General features: G+C 36.7%; 1 protein-coding gene across 1 annotated transcript; it reads left to right on the forward strand.

Moving 5' to 3' along the window:
* Positions 1-4,909: 4,909 nt before the first annotated feature.
* Positions 4,910-11,015, forward strand: LOC130407799 (NACHT, LRR and PYD domains-containing protein 3-like). The gene is given in 8 exon segments (XM_056731042.1): positions 4,910-4,933; positions 6,367-7,961; positions 7,963-8,286; positions 9,627-9,800; positions 9,876-9,999; positions 10,001-10,050; positions 10,192-10,238; positions 10,306-11,015. Coding segments are annotated over 7 exon segments (2,802 nt in total). The 5' UTR covers positions 4,910-4,933; positions 6,367-6,402; the 3' UTR covers positions 10,830-11,015.
* The last annotated feature ends 2,874 nt before the right edge of the window (positions 11,016-13,889 follow it).

Here is a 13,889-nt window from a genome sequence, read left to right on the forward strand (position 1 = left end):
GTTGCTCTTTACAAGGAAACCGTTTATCCTCGAAGTGGTGGTCATTGAAAGGGAATGTAAGTTTCCTCTTTGTTTAAGACTTTCTGAAGATCCCCACATATGTAGCATGACATCGGCCAAACGCAAGGTAAAATCAAGACATTTCATGAAGAATCTTGCAGTTTTGTTGTGCCGTTGTTTGGGGCTTGTGCAGATCATGTATAATGAGCTGATGCGGGAGAAATAGCCAAATAGCGCATTTCAAAATTAAATTAATTTATTGGCAAATCAGCTTTAAAAATTACCGATGTCGATAATCGAGAAAATGCTTTAAGAGCAAGTAACATTAGATCTTGAAAATTACATTTCATGCAGACTGTTATGTTGCCGTGTTTGAATGTAAGCAGTCTGCCATGTTTTAAGTCCGAAGGTGAATGAATGACAAAGTTATTGGCTTGTAAAAAAGGGAGTTGACTCTGAATCATGCAAACGAGACGTGAACTAGTCTGTGTCTCTAGCCGCCGCGTATCTACGTCACTAAAAATGGTCCTCGCCTACGTTTTGCTGGGACTGCCGCGAAAACTTCACTCTCCTCCCCCAAACACTGTCGCTTGTTCGTGATGTGTGTGCATCATGTCTAGAACCTGTGTTCTACCAAAGGAAGAAAGTCTGAGGAAACAATGGTAACAAATTCTAAGGAATCATCGGAACCTAAATTGAGTTGTTGGAATGAGGACTTAAAATCAAACATTTCTTTAATCAAATGGGAGGAAATATGTATGAATTTACAATCGCAAACACTCAATAATAGTCTTATATATGAGAACGTATATTACGCCAGTTAGGTTGAACAAAATAAACCTGAATATTCCAGACACATTTGCCCTTAGGTGAAAGAATTTTGAAAGGCATTCATTTATGTAGTGGTTTCAGTAAACCTCCCAATGGAAGCAGAGATTTTTTCTGGGAAGTATCCCAGACCACATTGTACTTAGTAGCAATACTCGTCAATTGAGTGATATAGGCATACTTCAGGCTAAGCGTTTAATTGCTTTTTATTGGAAAAGATTATAAATGCTATCTATCATACAGTGGATCAATAAAACGTCCTTCAGTTTAGCTGTGGAAAAGATAATATATACCTTAAAAAGGGAAACTTTGATATTTTGAATATATTTGGAAACCCTTTGTATCCTTTATTTTGAACTTGGATCTAAGTTAGATCTTAAATGTGGTTGAAGGTGATTAGACACTATTATATTGTATGTATCAGTATCCTTCTTATTTGTTTATGTCTCCTCTACATTGCTATACATTTCGTACTTTCCTAATTCTCACGATTGAACTATAATAAGTTCTTTGTATCAACCTGTGCCAATTATTATTTAGTTATGAAATTATGTATATTTATCTCTATACACGTATATACAGGTAGATGTTTATTTAGTTCATTTATTTTATTTTATTTTTTTGGTTATTTTATTTTAACATGTAACTTTGATATTGGTTTTCCACTTCCAGTATAAGTTATTGTAAAGTTATTTCTTTATTTTTTTATTTGTAAAATCAATATGTAAAAGAGATCAGAATATTTCTGTAAATATTTTGGCATTTTGATATGAGTTATCTCAATAAAATATAATATTAAAAAATAAAAAAATTGCTACCTCTTAAAATAAATACAAATTTTCTTCAAAAATTGTGTTTTACAAAAGAATTTTTTTTTTTTACTGGATGATATCAACTAACCATATAGTGTGTTGCTGATAGGGAACTGGCGAAGATTTCATTAGAAAATCAACTTCCATTTCAATATTTAGGATTCAAATTACTTTAAAGACTTAGTCCCGGTCAATGCATCTGTCAAAGAATTTCTACCCTTGGCCTATTCGTTCACCTCAAGCGAGTCCTCGGCACTCTGAGTCAAGTCTGTCATTCTGATGGCTCTTTGATCTAAGCGTAACAGCAAATTTTAATACTTGATGCACCATTAGCTGAGGATGCTAAGGTGAATCTTCCACCTGAAATTAAAAACAGCCTCAAGAATACCGCCTCAATAATGCATAAATGCCCAGATTTATCCAGCCGTAATGGAATATTTTGCCAAGGGCTAACTGTCTTGGCCTCTTGAATATCTTCTCCCTCTAAAAAATGTGCTCAGGTGGTTAACAGGCACCAGTGTGTAATCTGTTCGTTTCTTTTCACATGATTAATCTTTGTGCGCACAAGCAGAACTTCTGTCTAACCTGGATATCTATCTCACCGCGTCCCACTGCGTCAGAGATACTTATTTAAAAACAACTTTACCCTGATAAATCTTCGGCAATTGACATTGAACGTTCGTGTTTTTGAATGTTTACTTAAATAATTCCAGTGTTGCACCTGCTCATTTCATGCATAAGAAATGCATAAGTTTGGTTTCTGGCGATTGCTCAGTCTCCCCTGTGGTGCACAAGCAAATGAGCCGAGTCTCTTAGATTTGAGCAGTGTGAGAAAGCCGCTGAATATGAATCTTTCTTATGATGAATCAGATTAAAGAAACCAGATGATTGTACTAGGTCCCCAGACGGATTTTTAGGCCTTACCTTCAGAATTAATGGTAATCCTAAATCCCCGCTTCCGTGGATGTCCTCATACATCAAAGGCTGTTTTGTCTGTCTAGAAATCTCATTTGCATTTATAACAAACTGGTCGAGCTCAACGCAGATGCCCGACATGTTGGAGAATTCTGATTGAATATGAAAGAGAAGAATCATGAAATAAACATCTGAAACGGTCGTCTCCGTTCAAGATGTTGCAATTTAGATTAAGTACAAACCGTCACTTGATCGGGACACCTAGGCAAAAGGTGCGAACTTTGGACATACGGTCTATCATTGGCTGACCCATGCTCTAAAGTCATTGCAATAATAATTTAGCTCATAGGCCTATTTCACACTGTTGTGGTGATCTAGCATTTTGTTTAAAAAAAGTATATTAATAGTACATCTGAATAAACTTCTATCATTTAAATGATTTCCCTTGTTTTTATTAACAAGAGTAAATATGCATGTGAATATTTAAAAATAAGATTATAAAAAGAACACGCATAACATATCTTTATATCTGGCTGTGTGGTCATCCAACATGAGATGCAATGACATTTACTCTATGTGAGGACTCTGCTCTTCAGCGGGAAACTTCCATTGGGTCCAACACGCCACGAGATACCACCAACCTCATAGTTTCCATGACTGGTGAATGTTATTTCTGGACAGAAACTGACATGAAACAACATGAAATGACAGTTTAAAAGGATACTGCGCAATCTGGCCAAATTCAAATATCAATGCAAAGGTCAATTAGGTTTGATTTTCCTCTCGCTGTTTTTGCAAAATGACTCCGCACGGATGGAGAAATTAATTAACAGGTTTTGCAGATGGAGGCACGCCCGACCCATTGACCAGAAACGGGCCATAAAAACTCTCTTTCGGGAATAGTGTCAGCTCCACGGGCGGAAACCGTCGACACATTATTCCTTACTACAGGATCGCGAAATGTTTGATCCCACTCGATATTCTGGCACAGCTGAACGGCAGCCTGCAAATGTCAATATCCCCTGTAGATTTCTGTATTCGTGCTCAACAATCTGTCAAAGAAGACCTGCTGGTTCAGAACGAAATATAGAGATGCAAATAAATAAAACCTGTGTAAGGCTCTCAACCATATTTGATTTCTGTGCAGCTTGTCACAAATTAAAGCAGATGGAAAAAACAAATAATTAAAGAAGGTAGCTGAGTGTAGTGGCTACTCCTGAAACTGATATTTTTAAGGCTGCTGTACATATTTGTGTCGACCCGATGGATTCACGATGTATTAAAGCAGTAAAATATAAAATCTGATGATACTTTAGCTTGATATATTGTGACGCATGTCTTAGCCCTGCTGTTGTTTTAGTACAGTCTTTGTGGAAAGAAATTGCATTTTTGTTTACTGTGTAATCCTGCAATAAAAATAAAAAAAGGTTAATAATAAAGTTCTCGGGTGCACCATCAGTGAATCTCAGCTGTCGGGACAAATGTCTGGAACACAAGCAAACACATTGGAGTTTTAACAGTGGGGCTAAAAGATGTGAATATTTCATCATCTTGTTCTTTATGCTAGAATCAAATATCCCCTTTAAAGACCAGCCTATCAGATTAAAATAGAATACGAAAAAAAAATTGAGGTTATAACCTAAGCAAAGGTAAGCCTTGATGTGTACAGTAGACATGTGTTGATAATGTCATAGTGTATGACATCATTTTTTTACTAGTGCCTTTTTTTCTAGGCACTTTATCCACTTACAAAACTGCATTGTGTTAAACAGGCAAAAAATATATATGTTTACTTTTTAGGTCAAAAATATATGACTGGGGTTATATAAACCCCTGGTTCTTTACGAGGGAGTTGCATAAGGTTCGTGAGGTACAATGTATCCAGTAATAAAAACGTTTAGGAATATCAATGGTTTTGTAAAATATCATTAATAAATTTCAAAAGAGATACAAAATAAATGTTTTGAAAGTTAAAGATGCAAATGTTCTATCAAATTAGTGAAATATTTACATCCTCTCAGGGAGTACTTCAAGAACATAATTTAGGTCAAAGGGTATGGCTGACCAAGAAGGTTGAGAACCCCTGTAGAATTGTATAGTAAAGTAAAGTCTGATGTCTCCAGTTTTGTCAGTTCTTTAATAAAAGTGTTGTTATAAGAGTCATTTCTTTAATCTGACCACAGAAGAGCATTGTGTCTGTGAATGTTTTTCTCAGATACATCATAAACTTCTCGAGTCAGGCAGGTTGTGGGTGGATCCAAAAAACAGTCTCACAACCGGTTGGACAAGTAAAATCAAATATAAAACTTGCAACACTTCAACAAACATGACACAGAAGCTGAGCAGAACAACATACAACAGCGGCATCATTTCTCATAGTAAGTATAAAGCTGCACAACAGGTTTTTGCAGAATAGTTTATTTGTTTAACGTGATATGACATAAAAAGTGGAGATGGTATTCTTTTTGTGTGGATGCAGGAATGAGACTGCTTTTTGGGATGTGATTTTTGGGGTGATTATTGGATTACACGGCAAGAATTAAAACAAACCTTTTAGCTCTTGTACCTATGACTTTATATGTGAAAAGTGCAGTAGGAAATTCAAATAATCGAAATATTTCTAAATAACATCACATATGTGATCCTGGATAACATAACCAGTCTTAAGTAGCACGGGAACATTTTAGTTGAAGACAAAAAAACATTGTATGGGTCAAAATGATAGATTTTTCTTTTATGGCAAAAATCATTAGGATATTAAGGAAAGATCATGATCCATGAAGATTTTTTGTAAATTCACTACCTTTAAAACTTTATTTTTGTGAGTGGATGGCTTGCCACAGTGCGCCTGATGAACAAGTTTAAAGGCGATTTTCTCAATATTTAGATTTTTTTGCACACTCAGATTTCAGAGTTTTAAACGGTTATATCTCAGCCAGATATTGTCCTATTCTAACAACTCATGCATCAAAAGAAATCTTATTTATTCCGCTTTCAGATTATATACACATCTCAATTTCGAAAAATGTACCCATAAGACTGGTTTTGTTGACCAGGGTCACATATAAGTGCTTTTTTAAAATAAAGGTGGTAAGTGTTCTTTACTTCTTGCTCTATTTATTCATATGTTTCACAGCACATTCCACTGTCTGTTACAGTTTCCATAATTTTCACAATTCAACTTTAACTCTTCTGTGTTACAAAGTAATTACAGTGGGTTCATGGCTTTCGTGTAAAAAGTTGTTTTCTTCCTGTTTTCTTCATGAACCAGTTTATCTGGCCATTCTGGTTTTGAAAGACAATTTTGGCCACAGCCTGAAGGGTTCAGGATAGCCTGCAACTGAATTACGCTGACTTCGATGAATACTAAATCTGTTTGTTAAAGTTTTATTGTAAACGCATTTAACAGGATACACAATAGAAGCAGGGCTTAAATTTAACCATGTCTTATTGGGGTCCGCTCTATATGATGTTTTTTTTTTTTTTCGGGGGGACACAAACTCTTAAAACAAGAAGATCTTGTACAGAAAAATGCACGCTATGTGCAGATTTAAAAGTAACATCTTGTTACAGGGGAAAGACCTCATCTCTATTATCTGCTAGTGGAGGGAGCACTTCTTCAAAATTGAATTTCAATAATGAAATGAAGGAGGTTGATGCAGAATCTCCAATCACCAGCTGTGTGTCTATGTGGAGTAACGAATCCAGATATTATCCAGAAAGGCACTTTTAGTTTAGTAACTTAGGAAGCTGACAATTAGTTTCATGAAAATGCAATAAACTTGTATGTATTTTCTGATCTTAAAACCAGGAAGAGACCGGGATCCCTGGTGTCCAAACTGCATCTATGAACAGAGACCAGTCAATTGCTCCAACCCCCAAACATGATGATGAGGCTTTTACCTCTGAGAATGGGAAGACTGGAAAACTGCAGCAGGATTCTGTGCTCCAGAGAGTCAAAGACGAGCACAAAACCAGCATGAAGAACAAGTGTGAGTGTTTATGTGAGGGAACCAAACAAATTGAGAACCAAACCCTCCTGAACAGGATATACACACAGCTGTACATCATCGAGGGAGAGAGTGAAGGAGTGAACGAAGAACATGAAGTTTTACACATGGAGAAAAACACCAGAACACGTCACTTTCAAGACACTCCAATCTTCTGCAATGACATCTTTCAAGCCTTACCCGAACCCAAAGGTTTTAAAACAGAGAAAACGAGTAGGACAGACAAAATCAAGACCGTTCTCACAAAAGGCATCGCTGGAATTGGAAAAACAGTCTCAGTGCAGAAGTTCATTCTGGATTGGGCTGAGGGAAAAGCCAATCCGGATGTCGATTTCATGTTTGTGCTTTCATTTCGAGAGCTGAACTTGATTCAAGACAAGCGGTACAGTCTTCACAAGCTTCTGCTTGATTTTCATCCCGAGCTTCAAGATCTGGACTCGAAGATGTATGACGTGTGTAAAGTTGTGTTCATCTTTGATGGTCTGGATGAGAACAGATTAACGCTGACGTTTCCAGAAGGTGAGAAAGTGTCAGATGTGACTGAGACATCATCGACAGGCGTGTTGATGTCAAACCTGATCAAAGGAGATCTGCTTCCCTCCGCCCTCATCTGGATCACATCCAGACCAGCAGCAGCCAATCAGATCCCCCCGAAATACATCAACCGATTGACAGAAATCCAGGGATTCGATGACGCTCAGAAGGAGGAATATTTCGAGAAGAGAATCAGCAATAAACATCAAGCCAGCAGAGTCATCTCACACATTAGAAAAACAAGAAGCCTTCACATCATGTGTCACATACCGGTGTTCTGTTGGATCTCATCCATCGTGCTTCAAACCATCCCGAAAGGGGACAACCACAGAGCGGACATCCCCAAAACTCTAACCGAAATGTACATCCACTTCCTGCTCATTCAGATCAATGTGAAGAATCAGAAGTACGATGAGAGAGATCCAAAGAATCTCCTGCAGTCCAGAAAACTGATTATGAAACTGGCTGAATTGGCTTATAAACAGCTGATGAAGGGCAACATGATGTTCTACGAGGAGGAGCTAAAGGAGTGTGGGATAGACATCACAGACGCCTCGCTGTATTCTGGCATCTGCACTGAGATCCTTAAGGTGGAATCCTTGATTCATCAGAAGAAAGTCTTTTGCTTCGTACATCTGAGTTGTCAGGAGTTTCTGGCTGCTTTTTTCGTGTTTTACTATTACATCTTCCAAAATACAGACACAGTGAAGTTTCTGAACGTATTTCAGTGTCTGCATAGAGAGGCCATCAAAAAAGCACTTGATAGTGGAACCGGACATTTGGATCTCTTCCTGCGTTTCCTGCTGGGCATCTCATTGGAGTCCAATCAGAGACTCTTAGGGGAATTTACTGACGTGCACGCATGACACCTCCGAGACCATCAGGCAAACTACAGAGTACATCAAAAAGAAAATAAGAAATGATACTCTATCAGCTGAAAGATCCATTAATCTGTTCCTCTGTTTGATGGAAGTCAACGATCAGACTCTGTACAAAGAGATTGAGGCGTTTGTGACATCAGACAAAGGCTCGGTAAAGAAGCTCTCAACCGCCCAATGCTCAGCAATAGCCTACATACTTCAGATGTCAGAGAAGGTGCTGGACGAACTGGATCTGGAGAAATACAACACAACAGAGGAGGGCAAACGGAGACTCATACCAGCTGTCTCCAACTGCAGAAGAGCCCTGTGAGTGTTAAATATGTGCATTTCACAAATTAAATCTGAATTATAGTTAGTTGCTTTTTTAAGCCATTGTTAATTAAGAAATCAACAAACACCTGTGAACTCCTTACATCAGTATTGCTCCACCACTGTGTCTTTGTTGGTGTTTCTTAAGAACTGTGCTGTTTTGTCGATGAAAAATATTTCTCAATATCCTTGTCGTCTATCTTCATCGGTTTTATCTTTATGTTTAAGGGTTAGTTCCAGTCCTTGATTCTGATTGGTCAATAGCTGTGCCTTAGCAACCACCCTTAAGAAGAAAAACAAAACATTCTGTTGCCGTTTAAAGTCCATCAGGAACTAGTTTTTCCAGGGGAAGGAAGACTTTAAGGGGCTGTGTCCACAGAGGCGTTTCTGCCGGCATACGTCGTGTTTTTTCAATTGTTTCCAATGGAAACGTGCGTTTTTTGAAAATGACAGCAGCTGGCGTTCTTTTCCGCAGGCTCAGCTTATCAAAGTAGTCAACGCCCCCCTCTTGAAAATAAAATTGTGCAACCGGCGTTCCAGTCAGCGCCTGGTGCTTTCAGTCGCATAAAAGCACTTCGGTGGATCTGGAGCCTTACTGACTTTACTTTACTGACTTAACAAAATTTTTGTATTTGTTTTGTGTGGTAACCGTTTTAAAAATGCAATTAGGCTTTGCGTTGTGCCTTTACACCCTTCAGTAGTGATATAGTCACGATAAAACACATTGCTTACTTATAAAACGGTTAGTTCAGGTAGTCGATTCTGATTCTTCAATAGCTGTGGTTTATTCATGATAAAACACATCTTTACCACTCTACCTTAACGTGACTTTGCTTGTAGGTAGCTTACATATATTAAGGATTTAATATTTGTATTGTGTCGTAACCATTTTATAATGCTTTATTGTGAGAAAATCATGGCTGAAGGGGTTGCAAGCATGACGCAAATGTCCTTCAGCTGTGATTTATTCAGGATAAAGCACAGCCTCTTATACATTATTGTTTACTTAATTTCATTTTTATGACAATTTTTTTTACGAAAATTTGGAAATTAGTTGAAAAATGGGACAATTCAAGTAATGCCGTGATTTAAAAAGGATTTAAATCAACTAAGGGGGTTTTAGGTGCTCCACTCGGATGGAGGAAAACAACAGAAACAAAGATACAAACCAACCTGAACATGAAACAAAACCTGTCCTTGCATTAAGTACCTTGTTCATAATTGTTCATATTGTAAGTTACAGTACAATATATTTAAGGCACGATAAAAATGCAAAACATGTCCAGTCCAGTTTCCTACAGTATAGTATATAACCTAATCTTTTGGTTTCTTTTCAGACTTGCTAACTGTAATCTGACTGGCCAGTACTGTAATATTACGGCTTTGTCTTTGCAATCATCAAAGTGTCTCCTGAGAGAGCTCGACTTAAGTAACAATGACCTGATGGATTCAGGAGTGAAGCTCCTCTCTGATGCTCTCAAGAGTCTCAACTGCCAACTGCAGATACTGAGGTGTGTGAGAACCTAAATAAAATCAAAAATATTGGGTTGGGGTTTGCAGTAACAAAAAGACGATGATGTCTGCAGGTTATCAGGCTGTATGGTGACAGAGGAAGGCTGTTGTTATCTGGATTCAGCTCTACGTTCAAACCCCTCACACCTGAGAGAGTTGGATCTAAGTTACAATCATCCAGGACACACTGGAGTCCAGGCTGCTCTCTGAAAGAGTCAATGATCCAAACTGCAAACTGGAGAAACTCGAGTAAGCGAGACATCGAAAGACTTTGAAGGGGTCGTGAAATGCAATTACACTCCCCAAAAAAGCAGAATAGTTATATTACAGTTGTTCAATTGTTGTATCAAAGTGATACAAAAGTGAATGTTTGAATGTTTCTGTTTTTAGTTTGGACCATGGAGACCCCCGCATGATCAAACCTGGACTCCGAAAATGTAGGTTCCCACTCTCACACATGTACATTAAGACCTTAATGTTCTAAATCTTCCATTTTTTGTTCAGATGCATGTGCTCTCACACTGGATCTCAACACAGCGAACATTCAACTCAAGCTATCCGAGGGGAACAGAAGGATCACACACGTGAACGAAGCTCTGCCATACCCGAATCATCCAGACAGATTTGAAGGCGTTCCTCAGGTCCTGTGTAGAGAGGGTCTGACTGGACGCTGTTACTGGGAGGCTGAATGGGATGAGTGGGCCCGTATAGCCGTGACGTATAAAGGAATCAGCAGGAAAGAAGGGAGTAACAGTATGTTTGGACTTCACAGAAATTCCTGGAATCTTTTCTGCACTGTTAATGGATTCAACCTCTGGTACAATAATACAAACAAAGACATACCTGTCACTTCAGTCCCCTCAAAGAGAATAGGAGTGTATCTGGACTGGGCGGCCGGCATTTTGTCCTTTTACAGCGTCTCTGACACGTACACACTCACACATATACACACAGTCAAAAGCAAGTTCACTGAGCCCCTCTATGCTGGATTTATGGTTCATCATTCAGTGTCATTGTGTCAGATTTAGAAACTTCCTGTGGGCATTGTTCAGAGTTGCCAGATTGGGCTCTTTTTTTTCTCAGGTTCACACAGAACACCCTAGAATTCATCTAGCATGTTATTTTATTAGGAAGTTCAGAAAAGCTTTCATGGTTATTAAGGTTTTGATTATTTGTGAGCAAGTAAGTTGACTTTTATTGCTTTTGTAGAATTTTATTGCCACTAAATGCATGCATATAACAATAATAGTAAAAAACAGAGCATATGACATTTTAAGAAAAGTATTTTGTTTTAGACTGGAAAGAGGACTTCTGTTTTCATTACTGTTGACAGTGATTCCTGATTGTGTTTTATTGTGGATGACACTGTAAAAAATGTTTTGCATTATACAGTACATTTTGCTAGTTCTTAAATAAAGTAAATTAATATATGTAATATATTCTTTATTAGCTTCATGGGACCCTGCCTGTAAAAACTCAGCTTAACTTTTTTGTGTTTTACTGTACTGTATAAAATCATCCTACATAATGTAAAGAACATTCTGTAAAAATATAACCTTGATATCTTTAATATATTGGCAGTGTAACGTCATGTCAAAGATTGAAATCGTAGTGAAATTAATGGTTAAAGTCAAATTATGATGCTTGTTATTTCACGATTTTGGGACTTAATTATGGATTTCACAGACAGGGTCACATATAGTCGCTGTCCTTCTGAAAACTTGTATGTCCAAATTTGCGGTTTCTCAGGAAATAGAAAAAACACTGAACTTTTTCAATGATTGCATTTTGTGTTGTCAAAGCTGATAAGCACTTTATTCATACGTTTTATTGATTAAATATTTGCAGAATCCAGTGACAAACATAAGAGTGCCTAATAATAATGATTAATGGCAAAAAATTAAAATCACAACATTTTGGAGAAACAAGGTTTTAGAAGGACAGCAGCGATATTCTCATGTATTTGCAAATGTGACATGCACTACATGAACTACTAGAGAGTTGGTTGTGCACCAGTACGCTTCAGTATGCAAGCATCATGCAAGTATCATACAGAAGTATCATACAGAAAAAAAACTATTTCTAAGATGAAGTCTTTATGGATCCCGTAAAACAGTAAAAGTAAAAAAACATTCATGTCAAAAGTTATAACAAATATTACTAATTTATTAAGAAATTAAGCTATTAATATAGTGATATAGTATGAACTATTTGAAATTTAACGTCTGTGGCATTACCCGAGTGCATTATAAGAAGTACTTTATAAAATTTAAATCCAATTTCGATGAATAAACAATAATGAAGCAGAAGAGGTGGCACACATTTTTTGCAGAACAGTGTGCAAATACCCTAAATGTAGCGATGTTTCAATATCATTAAAAATAAAAGATTTAAATAAAAACTAACTAGATCTTTCAGTTAGCAGCATAGATCATGTGATCAAACATATGGAGACTATATGGTCATTAACCTTCTAATGAACCCATTGTAATACCCAAGAACATACTTTAAATAAAGTTTTTTAGTTAAGTTATCTTTTTAAACAAAGCGATGCATTTATTCAGTCTAATTCAAAATTCAGCACCTCCACTACTTAGTTTACTCTTTACTTTTCTTCATCTTTGAGAAGTAAACAAGTAATTATCTCAGCCTTAAACATTTTCCTTCCATTACAGCATTTGTCTAATCATAGGACTTCAAGCCTCATTTCCCTAAGGTATAGCTTGGCAACTATAGGATGCAAAATAGAAAAGACTAGTGAATCCTGTGTAGGCAGTTTAAAAAATCTTCAAAGTTCAACTCTAAAAAAGTTGGAGATGATCCATCAACTGGAGCATTGCTTAAATGCCACATTTCCAGTGTTTTACTCCAGGTTGCCCCAAGGGGACCCTCCCTGCATGAATGTACTGTATTTTTGTAATAGATTAGATGTTCTTGTGGGATAACTCGTCTTTTTTAAATATTTTACCAAATGCACCCTTGGAGGTCTGAAACAAAACCAGTGGTTCATGACACGATTAAAACGAATATTATTCTTTGTTTTTGATGTAATGCAATGTGTCAGGATTTAAGGTTAAAAAACACAATATATTCCACATACCGTGCATGTTTGTATCTTCTCTTTCCCCGCCTTTCTGAAATACTTGGATTTTTTACAAAGCTCATAGCTCTGAAAAGCAAGGTGTGCTATGATTGGCCAGTTAACCAGTGCGTAGTCATTGGTCGAATACTGTAAGCGTGTGACAGAAATGTACTTTTAAATAAAATGCATCTTATGTTCCTACACTTTTTCAAATTTCTATTGCATGCATGGGCAACTTATAACACATAGAAAAACACGTATTCGGGCCATATGACCACTTTAAAATAAAAGAACTAGATAAAATACAGACATCTTAGAACCGGATTCTGTAAAAAATCGGATAAAATACAATTGATGAATAAATAATCTTTAAAATAGCGGACGTTTTTAACAGAAAATGAATTACCTATATTTTGATTTGGGTTTAAGGGTTAACAGAAATATTCGTAAAATTGGTCTTTTGGCAGAAAGTTAATTTTCTAGGGTTTTTTTTCTGTTTTCATAAATATGTGATATTTCACCCTTGTTTATCATGTCTTTTTTCTTTATTCCTATTCATTTTTTTCTTATAAATCAACCTTTTTTCTCTAAAATCTAGTTTCTATATTATTTATATTATATATAAATACACATTTACATAATTATCTGTTTTGTAACTATGCATTAATGTAACAATGAAGAATAAAAAAATCCATAGTTACAAAAATGTACCCCCCATTTGCACAATTTACAATTCACAATTTTATATTTCATGTAATTCCTTATAATCCCAAATGATGTCAGGCTTACTGATAAATGAATCATTTTATTTGTAATCAATCACATTACATTAACAGCCTGAATATTAACAGATTAAACATTTGTCTGGTATTCAAACTGTCAGTGCGTTCAAGTGATGCATTATGAGCACATGCATTCCCTGGGATTCAACCCCCTCACCTGTACATTGGAACCATCATGCTCAGCAAAGGCAAAGCTTGACTTTTTAAAACTGTAGTCATACGTC

The sequence above is a fragment of the Triplophysa dalaica genome, chromosome 2 (assembly GCF_015846415.1).
Source record: "Triplophysa dalaica isolate WHDGS20190420 chromosome 2, ASM1584641v1, whole genome shotgun sequence".
NCBI classification, from domain to species: domain Eukaryota; kingdom Metazoa; phylum Chordata; class Actinopteri; order Cypriniformes; family Nemacheilidae; genus Triplophysa; species Triplophysa dalaica.